Genomic DNA, 18,948 nt, shown 5'->3' with positions numbered 1-18,948 from the left:
TCCTCTTCTGTCACCCCTCAGACAGACCTCCCACATCCTAGTTCCGCTTCCAAGAACCACCTCCTTGGATCTAGAAGGGTCAGTAGGTTAACTGTTCAATCTGGGAGTCAAGGGGAAAAGGTGAAACTAGGAAGAGGTTGGGGCCAGACAAATATAGCTAGTAGCTGTGAGGGACAGATAAAGAGCCCTATTTGAGCCTCCTCCCCACATGACTTTGACCCAGATGCCAGTTATACCCACCGGGCCACGCAAGACCAATTGTCACTGGAGAAAAAGGGACCCTACACAGGTTCCGGTCTCAGCCATGTGTCCTCTCCTCCAGGGGAGTTCTTTTAGATATATTGCTTTCTCCTCCCACCCAGGTCTTTAGATCAGCGATTCTCAAACATTTTAGTTTCAGGACCTCTTTGTATTCTTAAAAATTATCGAGCTTTTGTTTATATGGTTTATATTAGTTTACCATATTAGAAGTTAAAACTGAAAAAAAGTTTGTGACCCAAGAATACACAAGCACACATCCCATTAAAAATGATGTCAGAAAGATGACGTAATCACGTCACACAGCCTCTGGAAAACTCCACTGTACACTTTAGAGATAATGAAAATTTAAAAAAGGCAAATAACATCTAAGTATTATTATGAAAATAGTTTTGACCTTGTGGACACCCCTGAAAGGATCTAGGGACCGCCCAGGGGTCCCCAGATCACACCTTGAGAACCATTGTTCTAGACCATCATCCCACCCCACCTTTATGATTCACACTTACTGATTTTTTTCCACATTTTTATTAGGAAAGTATAAAAGTTTGTCTCCCCAGTGGGTCCTACCCCCTGCTGGGAAAAACCAAGAAATTTCTCAGGCTCAGCACCCCTCTCTCCTGACTCCCATTTCTTGGACTCTCCTAAACACCTTCCCTCAGCCCCTTGCCCATTTCCCTCCTGACCTTCCCTTAAAGCACCTCAACAGTTCCACCCTTGGCCAGCCTGTTTCCCCTGTCCCAAACCTGCTGGGCCCTCAGTCTGCTTCTTCCTTCCCTCACTCGAAGACTTTCTCTTGTTGGGAGAGACTAAGTCATTTTTCTCAGCCTTCTCCTTCCCTCCCTTCCTCTCCCCCTCCCTCCCTCACCTCTGCCATTTTCTCATAGGACTTAGAGTAGGAAATTGTGCTTTCTGGGTAGATTCCTTCGGAGGACACACTTTCCCCATCTCCCCACACATCAACCAGCCTGGAATAGACCACAGTCTGGACAAGAAAGTGCCCATTTGGGTCCCATAGGGGTCAACCCAGTCATACTGCCAGGTGGCCCACTGGGTGGGGGGTTGCAGATCAGGAATCTGATGCCTCCAGCCACAGATGCCTTTTGCCTGGGAACCCCCAACTTGATCTCTGTACTGCAAACCCCCAGGTCCTCTTGCTAGCTGCAGCCACAGGCCTCCACCACCATATCTGGTACATCTGTCTTGACCACATTGCCATTTCGGTCCAGGTAGAGGAGAGAGAGAGGGCTTCGGGCAGTAGGGACACAGCAGGAGGTACCCAAGGGCCAAAGGTTGTTCGCTTTGAGGAGGCTGAAGACAGCAGAATGGAAGGAAGCAGCAATGCCGGGGCTGCCAGCCAGGTGGGGAGGGCACTGTCCACTGCAGTAGTTCAGCTGGTACCCTTCAGGCTGCAGGATCCAGTCCTGCCATCCCAGTTCCTGGAAGTCTACGTAATAGTCTCGCCTACAACATAAGGGGGTTTCAGGCTCACAGGTCAGGGTCCTCCTCCTGGCCCGGCCTGTTCCAGGCTCATTGGGCTGGATCTTAAGCTCCAGGAAGGGCCGCTGGTCTCCTGCTGTGTCCAGGAGTCTCCGAGGTTGTCCAGCAGTCGTGCTGTTGCCTTCTAGGGGTCTGCAGTCCAACTGGAGTTTCAGGACACGAGACTCGTCACCCCTCAAGCCACTAGAGGGCAGAGTCAGGGCGTGCCAGCCAGGAGTTGTCATATGGTGCTCAGCCAAGAGGGCGCGGGATCGGTGCTTCCTCCGTGGGCCGCATCGGAAGATCCTCAAGTACAGAGTCCCAGGAAGTGTGGGGAGCACATGCAGCCATAGGCGCGCGTGGTGCAGGTGGTGGGACTTGGGAGTGGACAGGTGGAAGATGAGCATGGAGCTGCAGGGTGAAGTGGAGGAGTCTGCCAGAGAGATGGAGAAAGGACTGAGGGAATACCAGAGATGGAGCTCTCCTCTGAGACTCCCACAAGCCTGCCCATGCTCTCCCTAGCACCCATCTTTAGAGGAAACAGGGACTGCCTTTCGTCCTCCACAACCAGTTCCTGCCCCAGCACCTCCTCCTCCTCCCACAGCCAGCTCTGTCTGCCTTTTCTGTCAGTCTCCCTTTCTGCCTCCCTTTCCCTGTCTGCTATCTGTCTCTCCCTCACCCACCTGTGGTGGTAGCAAAGCTGATGACCTCTTCCCCATTAGCTGGAGCCACACTTCCCTGCTGTAGTCTCCGGAGAGCTCTGGTCAGTGCTGCCTGGGGTGGAGGATTAGTTATTCTGGGACGACTGGTCAGGTGTAGCCTCTCCAGGATTTGCTGCTTGGCTAGCTCCAGGACCAGAGCTCGTTCTGCTTGAGGCGCCAGTGTGGGGCCCCCACAGGAGGGACACACAGACCTTGCCCCATGCACCCACACCAGTGCCCACAGCAGCACCAGCCGGACCTGGACATCAGGCAGCTCCATGTTCCTGGTGAATGGCCCTGGGTCTGGGCGAGAGCCTTAGATGGCAGTTGCTCCTTCTATTGAGTGATTTTGTGGAGGCCAATGAGGGCACAGCAGCAGCAGACACCAGTGCCACACCTACCCTTAGCCAATGGTAGAGTCACCTGTCTTCTATTGCCGGGGACTCAGGAAGGCAGAAGGTGGATGGTCCGATGGGTAGCTGTGTTTAGCACAATCTGCCAGTTTGACCCTCACAGCTCATGTCTGGTTACCGACGGGCCTCTTTAGAGCCGGCAGCCTGGGGCTCCCTCACCTCGTGGTCAGCCAGCAGACCTACCCTCTGAGCCCCAGATTGGCCAGCTGTGCTGCCCATCAAGCCCCTACAGGGGGTGGACGTTCCCCCCTGGAGCTCCGGTTTCACCATCTGGCCCTGGTCACTGAGCTTAAGGTAGGGGTATGGGGGTGGGGGGGCAATGTGGACACGCATGATGCAAGAAAGAGGATGATTTCACATGCTCAGTCCCCAAGGTCTGGGACTCGGGGGAGGGAATTCCATATAGCAAGGTGGGGAAGGGCAATTTCCCCCCATCCCTCCAGCCTTTTAACTTGCCCCAGAGCCACTGCTGCAGCAGTTTTCATGAGACAGCTATAAGTTCCAGTGGTGATTTCTCTAGGGTCTGGGCAAGAAGAACTCTGGTCTCTTTATTTCTAGCAATGGGGCTGGGACAGGGGTGAGAGGTTGGGGGGTGGGGGCGGGAGGAACGGAGTCCTCTCACCCAGGCCAAGGTGGCAGTGCCACGGGACACAGAAGTCACCTCCTGCCCCTGCCTATGCTGGCTGCCCAGAGTCCAGTTGGACTGAAGCACAACGTGGAGGAGGGCAGGGGCATAGGTGTTGGCATGTTACTGTGATGTCTGGGGAAACCCAGAGAGGTGGGGGTGGGGGTGATGCAATCATATAGCAGGGCAGAGTCCATCAAGGCTGGCAGAGGGCATGGGACTTGGTAGAGCCTGTACCCAGCTGCTGGTTCGCTTGCAGGGAACTCTGAGGGTTGCCTAAATGTGGGGTATCCTAGAAGTGGTGCCAGGCCTCTGTTAATGGGGGTGGGAAATGGGTGGTTTAAGGACTTTTAAGAGCAAAGCAGAGCACAGCAACCTTAGTGCCAATCCCAGCCCTCCTTACCATACTTCCTCACTGACTATATGGGTGGGCCAAGGCCCCGCCACCTTGGGCTCATGAGGGAAGGTTTCATGCTGGCCTTTCTCCTTAGGCTCCAGTTTCTTCAAGAAGCTAGGAGGATGTGACTGTGATTTGTAAATGTGCCCCCACTCCATTTTATTCATTTCCCCACTATTTAGCCGGTGGGGGCTGTCGAGAGATGCTACGAGGTCTGGCCCAAGGGGGAGAGAGAGGAGGTGTTTTGGGGGCTGGGCCTCAGTACCACCAGTGTCCACTCTGTGGCAGTGTCGTGCCACTGGACAGCAGCCGTCTTAGAGCTGACCAGTTTCCTAGGGAAAGGGCTACTCTGGGGAGTGGAGAGATGCAACACTTCCCAGCCTCGCACTCTGGAGACCCTGCCTCTCCAACAGGGGACAGCGAAGCCGGTCCCTCTGCTCTCTCACCTAGACACTACCAGAGAGCAGAGGCTGTCGTCAGGACCCACCTCACTGCTTGCTACCTTTGCTTTTGGACCTCATCACATTGACAGGGGGCAATGGAGCTTGGTGATAGGTGCGAGGCTCTTCCTAGAAACTCAGGGCACTGTGTGGTGGGGTGTGGAGAGAAGGGACAATGAGACGTTTAGACTCTCCTGTACACCCTGCACATCTCTCCAGGTCCTAAAACATATTCAAGCCCCTCTGTCCAGTACTCTCCCCAGCTCCCAGCTCCTTCTCTGTCTGTCAAGCCGGTGAGTGACAGCTCTCTATCCCCTCAGGTCTGGACTGTACGACTGCAAAGTAGAGGTTTCTGCCCATGGTGGTGTGTTTCAGAGGGCTTACCTGTTAGTGCCAGGTGAGAGGGAAACAGCAAGAAGTGGCTGTAGGAGTCACTGACCCTACTTCTCCCCACCCTCTCTGTCAGGTGTCCCCAATTTCCAGCTTCTTCCTACCCTCTTGCTGCTGTGCTTGGCCTGGCCCTACTTCCCCACTGACACTTACGTCAGAACCCAGCTATAAATATACTCTTAGCATCTTAATCACTTTTCCCAAGAAGTGCTCCTGGGTTATAAATACCCTAGCCATCTGCCTTACAGGCCCGCCCTACCACCAACCTGGTTGGGGGCTGGGGGTTAGTGACAGGCTTGGGTGTGGGTAAGGAAGTAGAAGAAGCCTGAGTGATTATTATATCTTGCCCAAATGAGAAAAGCCTGACAGAGTCTAGCGTTAGGGGACAGGGGGCTCTGAAAGAAAAGGTTTGGAAGAAGACAGACCCACTCTTTCCCCTTGTTACAAAAGGCGGAGCCAAAAAAGAATGGGAATAATACTGATCCTGTGTGTATTTTAAAATTTGTCATTTTGTTCATCATGGATTTTTTGCATTAATTTTGATGTTTTAAAAATATTGAATTAAGATATTATTTATCTTGATTGATGAATTTTTTTGGCATCACCTTAAAATTTTGCCCCTAAGGTGAGTGCCCCACTTCACCTCCCCTTAGCCTTGGTCCTGGGGACTAGAGCTGTAGTGGGAGGGAGGGAGGGAGGGAAGATCTGACGGGGGTGGAGTGTGGGGAGGGAGAGGCAGTAGAAAATTGCCTTAGATTCTCTCCTTAGATGAAGATCTCCTTAAGAAAAACGGGGGATAACTTCCATAAGTTTGCTCAGGAAGTTCCTCAGCAACTCAGATTTGCAGTCTCCCAGAAGGTCCATTTCAGACTTTCTCCTCTAGGGTTTCTATTCCAGGGACCTCAGACCCTGGTAGCAGGGGTTTATAAGCTGAGCAAACACAGACATCACGTAACCCGAAGGACACATGGGTTTTGCGAAAACTCGGCCTTGGGCTGCAGACAATATCGACCTCATGGTTCAGGGCTGTCCAACCAAAGGGAGGAGATGGTGGGGGAAGAGGGCAAAGGTCTAGAGAAGACCCAGTCTCAGAGCAAATGCCTCCCTCTTCTCACCCCAGGCCTTCTTTTTCTTCTCTCAGTCCCATTCAAGTGGCCCCTGGCCAGTTCCAGCTTCCAGGCAGGACTCCTGGATGGAGCCCTGGGGATCAGTGAAGGGAAGCCAGACAGCTCTGAGCCATTCCTCTGCCTCCCACTACGTGTGTGCCCACAGGTTGTCGGCCCACTTGCTGACCGGTAGTGATCTGTCTTATGTCTTGGAGTAGGTACAGGAGAAGGAGAGGAGCAGGTAAAACCCAGGTCTTTATTAGCCTTGTGGCCAGCACAACTGGTTCTGGGAAGGTGGAGGGGACCTAACGAAGAAGTGTGAAGTGTGGGATGGACGCCATAGCTCAGGCCCAAGGTGTCTGTGTGAAGAGAGTGCAGAAGTGGGCAGGACAGGCAGGCTCTGATTCATTGGGTGTCAGTCAGGGTCCTGGCAGGAGACAAAAGACCCACTCAGCTGTCTGTGTTTGCATCACTCAGAAGACTTAACGCGGGACTTCTTTGCATAGGTATGCGCAAGGTTAAGGGAACCAACAAGGATGTTGAAGCACCCAGACACTAGCAAGAGTAGAGAGCCATTACAAGCCCTGATGTTGGAAGCAGTGATATCAGAACCTAAGCAGAGCTGGAGCCATGGAGTGGGAGCCAGATAGGAGCTGTAGGGACATGGCCACAGCCACAGCCACGCAGAAACATGGCACCTAGGCGGAAAGAGCAGGAATAAGAAATACACTGACTTCCTGCCTGTGGATCCCCTTGGTCAAACTTGGCAGGAAGCAGGGGCCAAAGGAGCCCAGGTCAATCAGCTCCAAAGGTTATAGGGCAAGGCAGAGAAAGACAAAGAATACATGTGGGTGTGCCAAGAGAGCCTTAGAAGCTCACTCGGGCAAGTAAAAATCTTTGCAGAAACCAAGGAGGGTGCTTTCTGGAGATCCAGAAAATCAAGGGAGGAGGCTGGGTCCACTTATCCAGAGTGGGAGCCATTGAGTAGAAAGGGCAGCGAGGCATAGAGGATTATGGGGTGGATTAATGGTGGGCTGTGGGTGTCTGCCTGGGAACCAGATGGCACTGCTTATGGTTGGAGGTGGATCAGAGTCTCTGGGATGGCAGTGAAGCGTGTGGAATTTGCTGGATGGACGGTCTAGGAGAGAGGCTGGTGGTTGTGAAGATGGCACAGTGACTCTCCTTAGATGAAGAACCCCGTAAGTCAAAGTTGGGATAATTTCCATAGGTTGTTCAGAAAGAAAGTGGCTACCTTCGGGACAGGGGCAGTAATGGAGTCAGTCCCTCTTCTCAAGAAGGGCACCTCTGTGGGGGCACGTTTGCCTCTCCCACCTTGGGCTTCTCGTCCCACACGGGGACTAACTGCACCCGCAGGCCTCCACCACCATGTCCGGTATGTCCGTCTTGACAATGTTGCTGTCTCTGTCATAATACAGCAGAGACAGGGGGCGCCGAGCTGTGGGCACGCAGCATGAGCCCCCTCCAGCGGTGCCTGTAGCTGTATTGGCCTTGAGAAGATTGAGCACTGCAGTGTGAAAGGAGGCGGCAATGCCAGGCATGCCTGCCACATGCAGTGGGCACTGCCCTGTGCAGAAGTTCATTGCATAGCCCTCAGGCTGGATTATCCAGTCGTGCCAGCCAATCTCACGGAAGTCCACAAAGAACTCTTGTCGACAGCACATCCTGGACCCACCCTGGCAGTCGATGCCATGCCGGCGAACCCGGTGCTTGCCCCCAACTCTGACCCGGGCTGCCACAAAAGGCCTATGGGCAGCCCCACCCAGGATGACTGAGCTCTGGGCTACCTGGCCTTCAGGTACCAGCTCCAGGGTCAGGTGTCCCTGGCTACAGGCAGCCTGAGCTTCAGGCCCCAGGAAAAGCTGGTGCCAGCCACTGGCATCTACCTCCAGTAGGTGCTGAGTGGCCAAGGTGAGGTTGGCGTCACGTGGGCCTAGCACAAGGACCCTCACCTTCAGAGTCCAGGTGGTATTGGGAGGGAGCTGCACAAAGAACATAAGGCTGGCTTGCTGGACCTCCATGCCACCAACAGTTCTATCAGAGGAGATGCGGAAATCAAGACGAGTCTGGTTGTTGGAGAGGCCTGTGGACACAAGAAGCCCCAGTCATTGTGGCCTCCCGAGCGTCAATTCTCTAGCTACCTCTCTATTCTCAGCACGCTGTAACACTCTGTGCATTCTTGACTACATTGTTGGCATTGTTGACTATCCTTTCCTTCTGGAAAATCTTTTCTCTTGGCTTCCATTACACAACTCTTATGAGTCTTCCTTGATTTTCTTTGCTGGCTTTTCTTTGCCTGACCATCACTTTAACACAAAAGTTGTCCAGGGTTTGTCGTTGACCCTCATTCCCTTTTACACCCAGGGGAGCTCTTACCCACACTTGTGGTCAACCAACACAATTTTTATGCTGGTGATTCCCGAATTTGTATGTCTAGTCCAGACCATTTTGCACCTCTGGATTGGATATATAGATCTGAGAACAACCAAGCTTCAGGCCACATGAACGTCCTGCCTGAGCATTAAAATCAATGTGTCCTAAGTGGAAATCATTACTTTCTTTCTCATATACCTCTCTTTTTGTTCTTAGAATTGGTGGCCCCACTACCCTCCTAATCATCTCTAGAGACCCTATGGTCACCTCCCGTATGCCCCACATCCAGTACCTCACCACAATGGTTCTAATGTCTATGCATTTCTTCCTATCCCTATTACTATTGCCCAGCTTTCCCCTCTTCATCCCTCACCTGCCCCATTGAAACACTTTAAATGCATTTCTGTTCCCTTCATTCCACCGAAATTACTCTTGTCAGGATCACCAACACCTTCCATGTTGCCAAGTCCAATGGTTTTGTGTGTTTATATTCATCTTACTTGGTCTTTAAGCAGTATTTGACACACTTAACCATTTCCTCTTTCTTGAAATATTTTTTTCTCCTGGCTTTCATGCCTCTGGCCTCTCCATCTTGGTCCTTTTTGCTGGCAGCTCCTCTTACGCTGCTTGACCGCTAAGTGTTGGTGGTCCTGAGCTCCCTTCTTTCTTTGTTTCATCTTTACTCTCAGAACGATCTCAATTCCTGTGGCTTTCAATTCCATCTATATGCTGATGACTCCCAAATATATATCCCTGGCCCTGACCCCTCCCTGAGCCTCAGGCTTGTGTATCCAGCTGCTGATCCAATATTCCACTTGGCTATCCAGTGATATCTCAAACTTTTCTCAAAGAACTCTAGATTTATCCCCAAATCCAAACTTATTCCCTATCCAATCTTCCCCTTTCCTATAAATGCATTGCTTAAGCCAAAACCTTGATTGCCCTCATCTCCTGCTTTGAAATTATCTGCAAGGTCTGTCAGTTCTACCTCCAATTCGTAAATAATTTCACTTCTTCCATCTCCTTTATTATACATTAGTTCAACCCACAATCATCTTTTTCTTGAACTATGGCAATAGCTTCCTAGTGCTTCATTCTTGTCCTCCAAACCATTCTCCACACATCAACCAGAATGGTCTGTTTATTACATAAATCTGATCATCTTAACCTCCTCAGCTTAAAATCCTTCAAAGGCTTCCCATTGCCATTTGAATAAAATCTAAACCCCTTAACATAGAAAACGTGTATGATCAGGCATTGTGCCATTTAGTGACTGTATTCAACCTATCCTGGCTTTTTTATGTTCCTTGAACTCACCAAACACAGACCCTCATCATGGCCTTTACACTTGCTATTTTCCCTGCCTGGAATGTCTTTCCAAGGTCTTTGAATGACTGGCTCCTTTTTGGCATTCAGCTCAATGTCTCCTCCTCAGAGAGACTAACCTATCTAAAGTATCTTCAACTCTACCTCTCTCTCTCTAATACATCATCCAGCTGAGCTATATTTATAGCCACTACCATTTTCTGTAATCATCTTGGTTATTTGTTCATCTGTTTACTATGTGCTTCTTCTTCCATTGTCTCCTCCCCCGCCCACCCCAGCTAGACCGTAAAATCCATAAAGGTAGAGATTGCGCCTATATGGTTCACTATTGTATCCCTAGTACTTAGTACATAGTAGGCACTCAATAAACATTTGTTGAATGAATGGTCTTTCATTTCTTTAATTCTTATTTTACACTGACACCAGAGTTTTTTTCCAAAAACTTGGCTAGATCATAAAATTCATTGTCTCAAAAAGCATATTGGTGAATAAAGTCCAAACTCTTTTAGGAAGGAGTCAAATGTTCATTATGATTTGACCATAGCTACCCTTATTTTTCTCACTCACCTCCCCTGCCAGGGAATGCTCTTTATTAAGTAAACATTGATTGATTGATTGATTGATTGATTGATTGATTGGTTGATTTATAATGGGAAAAATCAGTCTCAATGTGGCTTCTTCTTTATATCCTTAGTCACAGGACCTCTGTTCAGTTAGTCTCCAGATGGTTCTCCAGTTGATTATTCTATATTTTACTTGTAATTTTAATGTGATCATGGAAGGAGACATGCACAGTGTTTGCCTACCCTGCCATTTTGCCCTGGCCAGTCTTACTGACCTCTTATTTTTCTTTATCAAGTAGGGAGTGCTTTCTTGTGAGAATGCCACTAATATTCTCAGGGACATAAAAAGGCAGAAAATAAAGCTCAACTAGGCTCCATGTGAATTGGAAAGTCAGGAATAAGGCTGTTCTTGACAGCTCTCAGAGCCAACGTCTCCCTTTCCTCAGTCTCTCTCTATAAGTCTACTCTATTCTTTTCTCTCTGTGGATCTACTTCTTCTGCCTCCTTATCAGCTTCCTCGGTTCCCAAAATGGTGGCCCCAGCTCCTAAGTCTACAGAACCTTTTACTTACCTCCTCCTAGCTAAGTGAGCTGATATTCCAGTGTCCCAATTCCAAAATCCTAGAAGAGTCTGATTGGCCCAACTAATCTTTTCTTGCTAGGTCAGTAAGTGCCCTACTGTTAGGGCCTCTTAAGTCATCCCAGTTATGGCAGGCAGACACATGACCTGCAAGGACTGTGGTAGACTATTACACTGTTGGCCCCCAATTAACAACAGTTCCCAATTCATGGCTTTGTGCAGTTTCTTCCCATATTAAGTCTGGGCTTGGCCATGTGACTTGCTTTGGCCAATGAGACATAGGCAAGCACAGTGCAAGTAGAAGCTTGATAAGTACTTATACTCTGAGGCTTTGTCCCCTTGGAAGCCAGCCTCCATGCTTCCGAGAAACTTGGGCTAGACTACTGAGTGATGAGAAGCCATGTGGAGAGAGACTTTGGAGGATCAAAGACCATCTTAGATGTTCTAATCCCATCTGAGCTCCTGGCTGAATATAGTTACATGAGTGACCTCAGCTAGGCACATAGAGCAGAACTGTCCAGATAAGCTCAGTCAAACCAAAAAGTCATAACAAATACTGATTTTTAAAATTTAAGCCTCTACATTTGGGCTGATTTGTTATATTAATGGATAACTGAAACAGAAACTAGTATCAGAAGTAGATGTTCCATAACAAAGACCTAACATAAGTAGCATTGGCTTTGGGACTGGGTGGCAAACAGAGGTTGGAAGGATGACATGGAGATTTTTAGTGAAGGCAGGAAGAGCAGAGGAAATTGCTTTTGGAAGCTAGAGAAAGGGGAACCTGTGTTATGTATTGGCTATCGGCTGTGGCAACTTGGAAGCTAGAAATGATACCTAACAAAGTTGCAAATGTAGTTAAAGATATTTCCAGGCAGAATGCTGAAAGTGTCAATTGGCTTATTTTAGCTGCCTGTGATGAGGCATTTCAGGAGAGAGATGAACTAAAAAAGAAACTGTTCAATTTTCAAGCATAATTCAGATAAAATATTTCCAACAGGACTTGTTAGATTGAACAATAAAATATTTTTTCATTCCTTGTCTCTGTCTTGCAAAAGGTTCTCAAAGCAAGAAATGGTCTCAGAGCAAAAATCAAATCCAGGGCACTGCCAGTAAAACATGGCCTCAGTGTGAAGATCAAAACAAATAAAAGATTAGCATAAGACTCTTTGCTAAGATCTAACATCTTTGTTAAGTTCTAGAATTTAAGACGGTATTTTATAGACCCTCTCAACCAGACAAAAGGGCTTCTAAGAGCCTTAAGAGGGTGTCCCACAATACCCTGACTTATAACCTAAAGAGGGGTCTGTCTTGATAGAGTAGTGTGCCTTTTGGCTAATTGAGTAGACTACAATTTATTATTTAGAAGGCCCACAGAGCTTTAAAGAGCATTTTAGTAGTGAAAACAGTACCAGTTTAGACTAAAGGGGACAGAGACAATTAAAAAGGAAAAGAGGCCTCTGGGCCCCCAATTTCTTTGGGCAGGAAGAAGGCTGAGAAAAGTACTCAGCCACAAACATAGGTCATTTCCTATTTAAAAGGAAAGACATCTCAGAAGAGGGTAGAGCAAGGGCTGAGAGAGTGGCTCTAGAAGCTAAGGGGAGCACTGGTGGGCTCTCCTTGAGAAGAGGGGAATATCCTACTAGGGAGCAGAATCAGGCCCTACCCAAGCACTTCTGGATTTGGGGTACACTGAGACATGTGCCTGGCTGGATATCAGAATTTTCATGGATCAGTGACTGCTCTGTGTCCCCCACTTCCCCATCTCCAATTTAGAACAAGAGTATCTGTTACGGTTGTCCTGTCCCTGTGTTAGCATTGTATGTTAGATGTGTGGGAGGCAGATAACGTGTATTTTTAGGACACAGGCAGTGGTGTGCTGGTAAATGTTTAACAACTAGATTCCAGAGGAAAATGAAAAGCCCTGATTTGTGGTGTTTGGCAATTTCTGTGGTATAAATTTTTCCACCATGGCTAATTTCAAACTACCAATGTGACGTCACTAGATGCAGAGCTGGGCTATGTTCACAATCAGCTCTCATGAGCCAGTATGAGCCACTTCCAGGCTCAAACCCTAGTTTTCCCAGAGCCCCAAGGTGTCTCTCTTCATACTTCCAGCAAGAACAATTTCCAGATCTTTCTTCCACACTATGGTATAGATGATAACTTAAATTGGAATGAAAACTTCAAGCCAAAGTATTTAAATGTAAAAGATGGAATCCAGGTATCCGTCATTCTTACCTCCAAACTTCATCTCAGATCAGCCCCCCACTCCCACCTGAATGTTGTATTCATTCACTGATTAGCAAATATGTGGAAAGTATACAGACTTTGAAGTCAGAGAGAACTGTGTTTGAATTCTGCCCCTTGCAGGCCATATGACCTTGGTCATGTAAATTACCTTCATTGAGTCTCAGTTTCTGCATTTATAAGACGGGACTACTAAAGTCTACTTTTTGGGGTAGTTGAGAGGATTAAATGAGATGAGGCAAGTACACTGAATATCTGGTAACCATCATTATTGTTACAATGTGCCAGGAACTGGGCTAAGTGTCAGGGATCCAAAGGTGAAAACAAAAACCAGCCAGGATTTCAGTGTTCAAGGAATTCATAGTTCATGGCCATCTGTCTACCTTATGCTCATTCACTCCAAACCACTTTTCAACTCCAAATGTAGTCTACTCCTTCAGACTTTCACCCATGTTTTTCCCCCCTCCATTAAGGATGTTATTTACTGTTCTCTACCCATTGTAGTCAAATTTAGTCTACAATACGAACCCATTTGTAGTCTTCTGAAAGACCTCTCTGTCTCACCAGGTCCCAACTGAGTTACTCCTGACCTGGTGAGCTCTTGTGCCCTCACCTAGCATTTATTTAATTCTGCCTTATATTCTAATTAATTTACTTCCAGCTGCAGTAACTAAACCCCTTATGGGCAGGAGCTGAGTCTTCTATTTCCTTTTCCCACCTAACCTTCACCTTCTAAATATATTACTTGTATTAGGTCATTTAATTCTCTCAACTATCCACTCATTATCCCCATTTTACACATGAGGAAACTATTAACAACCCAAGTTACACAGCAATAAGCACCTGAGCAAGGACTTGAACCCAGGCTATCTGGCTCCAGAGTTTGTATTGTTAATCATGAGCAGAAACTACCTTTTGAACCAGGATAGGGTCTCATCCATCACTGGGGACCCTAGACTATGGTCAAGCGGACCTACAGTGTGATTTGGGATAAGTGTAAGTTATTTCTACTATATACTAGCCTCTGGTGATAACATGAGGAATAAATAACAGTTCCTGACCTCAAGGGGTTGATATCCTATGGGAAGGCAGGCTTCATAGGAAACCTGGAAACGGGCAATTCCACATAGAGAGTTTAGGTGCGGAGGCCACCAAGGAGGAAACACCTCACCCTCAGGTCACCGCAGGTTTTTGAGGATGGGAGTGCTGGGACTTGAAGGGAGAGGCGAGTAGGTACTGACCAGGGGAAAGGGGCCAGGAATGAGAAGAGCTTTCCAGACCTTAGAAAGAGCTTGCAGGAAGCTCAGAGGCCAGATAGATAGATCACTTTGTGTTCTTTTTCTAGGGTCCTTTCTCTGAATTGAATTCTTTTATTTTTTTATTAGTTCCAGGTGTACAGAACAATGTAATAGACATTTATACCCCTCACAAAGTGATAACTTCCCTCCCCCCATCTACTTCCCCTCTGACATCGTATATAGCTGTTACAATTCCATTGATTCTATTCCCCATGCTGTACTCCACATCTCGTGACTATATACATATTAAATTATAGTTGACATTCAGTATTACTCGGCTTCAGCTTCAGGTGTACACTGCAGTGGTCAGGCACCTCTGAATTCTTCATCTTTCTCTCCAGCTGCCCACTAAATTCTCCAACTCCTCTTCCCTCTACGGAAGTAACTCTCTCTTCTCTTCTACACTCTATTCACCTTTCTATGTCCCATTTTGACCCTCTTCTGATGTGGTACTCAGAGTATGAAGGCAAGAGGGCAGGTAGAGGTGGAAAGGTATTATAGTCCTGGTGTTTTTCCTTTCCCCCTTTTACCCACATGAGGCATCTGCGGGGTGGGGGGATGGAGAGCCTGGATCCTGGGCCAAAGAAAGACAGACTCCTCAGCCTCTAGCCCCTCAGTCCAGGCCCAGGAAGTGGATGGGCTCTCACCACATACAGCCTGGGGAAGTTCGTGAGGTGTGCAGAGAGATGGGCTAGAGGAGATGGGGGCAGTGGTATTTACCCACTTCCCAGCTATCCATTGAGCAAGTCTAAACTACAAGAGAGAGCCTGGGGGGTGGGAGCTCTGGATTAGGAGATTCCAGGCTTGAGAGGCAAGAATTGGGATGGTTTGGGGGAGAAAGCCAGGGGTAAGTTGGGGAAGACACTTTTCCTTTCCTTGAGAGGTCAGGGGAAGAGCTACATACTAGGAACCCACCTGTCTCAGCAAAGCTGATGATCTCATATTCCTGTCCATTGTCAGCTTCCGGATGCGCCCCCTGTGGGGGCCCATGGAGGCGCTGCAGTGCTGTCCTCAGAGCAGCCCTGGACACAGGCCTGCTCAGTGTTGGGCGATGGCTGAGGTGCAGCTTGTCCAAGATGCTTCTCTTGGCCAGGTCGAGAAGCAGCTTCCGCTGGCTCTTCAGGTCCAAGGCTGGCTCCCCACATGCCAGACACTGACTATCAGCTCTGGGAATGGCCACTGTGGCCAGAGTCAGGAATAAGAAAGCCAGGAACAACGAGGAGATCATTGCAGGGGATGGCCCTCCTTGAGCGACGCAGTTGAGACAGAGCCACAAACCTGGGGCTCAGGGTCTTAAAAGCTGTGGTCTCGGCTCCCTTCTAGCTGTTAGGGGCCTAGGAAGGAGAGTGTGTCCAGCTGGCATGACTTCTTGTTGCAGAGGATAGTGCAGCCAAACATCTGATTTGAGAGATTAAGCCAGTTACAGGTAGAACTTGGCAGAAGTCGCCAACACATAGTCAGTGAAAGTACAGAGTGGGGGATGTGAGGGGAGGGTGGTTTGTTTGGGGAAAGAAGTTTCCCTGGGCCAATGTTGGGAGATAGTGGGTTACTCATGTGAGCTGCCTGCCAGGCCTGGGACAAAGGTTAGAGATGAAATTCCTCTTCAGATCAACGGCCTTGGTGGGAAGCCTGATGGGGAAAGGCAGAGATCAGAAGTTTTAAGATAGAGTGCTAAAGGGTGGCTCTCAAATAAGAGGGGGTCATTATTGGCAGGCTCTTTAAGTCACTGTTATGCAGGTAAATGAGAGTTGCATTTTCCTTTGCCTGGTACTTCTCAAAGCCCACCCCACCCCTTCCATCCCTGAGGTTCACAATCCAGATTTCTTTGTTAGCCCTTGTTGGGTTTTGCTTAGTGGGACTGAAAACCATACAGTCTGAGAGTTAGGGAGAGGAGAAGTGTTCTAGCCAGGTCTTCTGTGTCCTCAGAGGGAAGTTTGAAGGTAGGGAAGGGGCTTGAGAGCAAGATTTACTTTGGGTTTCTTGTGTTTAGGAAAAGAAATTTTGAGATTTCTCAGAATTCTTGGCTTTCCCTCAAAGGTCCGTAGTAGATCTCCAGGGAAAGGCTTTTGTTTCCACCAGGCACATTTACCTGCACGGCAAGGGGAGTTTGGAGCATAGGTTGTTGTTGTTTTATAATTAAGAAAAAAATTTTTTTTACTGGGGAAAGGGAACAGGACTTTATGGGGGAACAGTGTGTACTTCCAGGACTTTCTTTTTTTTTTCCAAGTCAAGTTGTTGTCCTTTCAGTCTTAGTTGTGGAGGGCGCAGCTCAGCTCCAGGTCCAGTTGCTGTTGCTAGTTGCAGGTGCAGCCCACCATCCCTTGCAGGACTCGAGGAATTGAACTGGCAACCTTGTGGTTGAGAGCCCACTGGCCCAAGTGGGAATTGAACCAGCAGCCTTCGGAGTTAGGAGCATGGAGCTCTAACTGCCTGAGCCACTGGGCCGGCCCCAAGGAGCATAGGTTTTTAAGCAGACATGACCTTGGTTAAAATTCTCTTTCTTTTATTAGCTGTGTGACTCTTGGCAAGTTACTTGACCTCTCTTGCTCTAGTTTTCTTCATCGGAGAAATGGGAAAAATTATTATCCACCATTCCAGAATCCAAAAAAAATAATCCATATATGTTTTTTGGTAACTCATGTTGTGGCTAAACCTGACCTGAACAGAGTTAGGTTATTTATGGTCTTTTAAAAAATCATACTGAGACTATACATTTTTTACTCCAGAAATATTATTTGATTATGGGATGCTACCCCTGGGGGTGTTATGTAATGTATACCGTATGTACCATTTTCCCTTTCTAAAACTTGAAATTTCCTGAATTCTGAAACAAGTGTGAACCAATGGATTTTGAATATGGGATTATAGATTTATAATGATTATCTCAAGAGTTTTCAGATTCAAATAATTTTTTAAAGCAGTTACAGTGGCACATACATAGTAAGTGCTTAATGGAAGTTTATTGTACCCTTACATCTAGATGTGCTGATGAAATTCTGCCAATATCTGCCCTTCTGGACTTTCCTTTCCTAGACCCATGCCCCCGATCACCATCTATATTACTAGTCACTTAGCAAGTCATCTCTGCTGCTTCCCAAGATATTCCTAGCATTGCGCACAGTGCCTGGTCTATAATATAAAGGCTTAAAATATATTTATTGAATGAATAAATGTTACAATCCAGGCTGCTTCTCAGAAGTTATATTTAAGTCACCTTGACTGGATTTTTGTGTGTCACAGTTTTTTAGCTCTCTTCTACAGAGGCTGATCTTTTTTTCTCTTTTCCTCTTCCTTTTTTTAAGGGCTGTGATAGAAGTAGATTTATTATTTAGTCTCTAGTATAAATTTATTTATTTAAAAATAACGGTTTTGTTGAGATATAATTCACATAACATAAAATTCACCCTTTAGTGTGTACAATTTTTAGTACATTCAGAATTGTGTAACTATCACCACTAATTTAAGACCATTTACATCACCCCATAAAGAAACCCTGTACTCATTAACATTAACCCCTGACGCTCCTCACCCAAACCTACAGGGATTGATTTTATCTCCAACATTTTAATGTTCATTTTATTGTTCCTAATTTCACTCTTGGATAATAATCTGATCTTGAATTTGGGGGGAGGTAGTTATATTGCTATTTGTTCCATGACTTGATTCTGTATGCCATTCCAAGACCCCCCTTAAATCCTAGGATGACATCCGCTGCTCTCCTTCTTTCTGGTAAATAGTTGCAGAATGAGAGGTGAGCAAAAGGGAGTTTCTTTTAGGGGTGGGTGCTTCATGTTTTTGCCTTAACTGTTCTTCAGTTACTGCATTTACCTCAGAAAGACCCAACTGTTTCACTCTGTATCATGATACACAGAGGTCTTTTGTAACCTGCCCTTTCCAGTTATATTTCTAAATAATGCAGTGATGAAGAGCAGGCTCTGAAGATAAATTTCAAAATCTGGTTTTCTTGTTTATAAACTGGGTATAACAACAGTGCCTATTGTTTTGGGATTCAACTGAAATAATAGATGTAGAATACTATATATTCTACATTATCCATACATACATAACACAAATATTAGCTATTATTCTCTCTTGGCCATTACCAACCCCTGCCTCCAACTTGAAAACCTGGAACTTGCTGATCCTTGAAGTAAAGAAGAATTTTATACCTCTATGGCTGCTATTATCTCCATTCTTGCCTCTCTGAGGAACTCCTACTTATGTTCTTCGAGGTTAGCTGAAATTGCACCTGTAGCTTCTCTGTAGCTTACTCAATCTCCCTTACTTCTAAGAACTAATTACTCCTTGTGTTTCCATAGCACATTGAACACCTCTCCACTATAGCACTTCCATTGTACTATAATTATTTGATTTTTTTTGCCACTGCAGTTCTTGTCACATAGTAAATATCTAATGGTCGAATTCTATTAATGTAAGACTACAACGCCTCTTTGAGGGAGTTAGTAAACGATCGAAATACACATAACCAATAACTAAATCGATTCTCTAAGAATGGACAGAATGGGGGAGGTTGCAAATTTAAGATGACTCTTAATAAAAAGAACTATATCATAGAGGAGGTGGTGGTAAGAAGCGATTTTAATAGGATGGACTTAAACCTGCTTTATTTAAAGTTTTACATCTGGAAAAATGGACCGTTACCTACCACATGATTTTTATCCATTTATACTACAAATATTTACTGCAAAAACGCTCTTTTGGGCACAGGAGT

General features: G+C 46.9%; 2 protein-coding genes across 2 annotated transcripts; both read right to left on the bottom strand.

Moving 5' to 3' along the window:
* Positions 1–529: 529 nt before the first annotated feature.
* On the bottom strand, positions 530–2,963 carry INHBE (inhibin subunit beta E). The gene is made up of 2 exons (XM_019742461.3): positions 2,421–2,963; positions 530–2,170 (listed from the first exon to the last, which is right to left on the bottom strand). The coding sequence occupies exons 1-2, from the start codon at positions 2,716–2,718 to the stop codon at positions 1,416–1,418; spliced, it is 1,053 nt and encodes a 350-aa protein (XP_019598020.3). The 5' UTR covers positions 2,719–2,963; the 3' UTR covers positions 530–1,415.
* A 3,083-nt stretch (positions 2,964–6,046) lies between these two features.
* On the bottom strand, positions 6,047–15,583 carry INHBC (inhibin subunit beta C). Its single transcript, XM_019742460.3, has 2 exons — positions 15,132–15,583; positions 6,047–7,910 (listed from the first exon to the last, which is right to left on the bottom strand). The coding sequence occupies exons 1-2, from the start codon at positions 15,442–15,444 to the stop codon at positions 7,168–7,170; spliced, it is 1,056 nt and encodes a 351-aa protein (XP_019598019.2). The 5' UTR covers positions 15,445–15,583; the 3' UTR covers positions 6,047–7,167.
* Between the last annotated feature and the right edge of the window lie 3,365 nt (positions 15,584–18,948).

This window comes from Rhinolophus sinicus, chromosome 1 (assembly GCF_057876585.1).
Source record: "Rhinolophus sinicus isolate RSI-liver-muscle chromosome 1, RSI-T2T, whole genome shotgun sequence".
NCBI lineage: Eukaryota > Metazoa > Chordata > Mammalia > Chiroptera > Rhinolophidae > Rhinolophus > Rhinolophus sinicus.
This window is presented reverse-complemented; position numbering and strand designations above follow the sequence as displayed.

Coding starts and splice junctions, on each gene's coding strand:
- INHBE (XM_019742461.3), bottom strand. CDS start 2,718: ATGGAGCTGCCTGATGTCCAGGTCCGGCTGGTGCTGCTGTGGGCACTG. Junction 2,171..2,420: donor CAGCTTTGCTACCACCACAG/GTGGGTGAGGGA, acceptor TCTCTCTGGCAG/ACTCCTCCACTTCACCCTGC.
- INHBC (XM_019742460.3), bottom strand. CDS start 15,444: ATGATCTCCTCGTTGTTCCTGGCTTTCTTATTCCTGACTCTGGCCACA. Junction 7,911..15,131: donor CATCAGCTTTGCTGAGACAG/GTGGGTTCCTAG, acceptor TTGTGTCCACAG/GCCTCTCCAACAACCAGACT.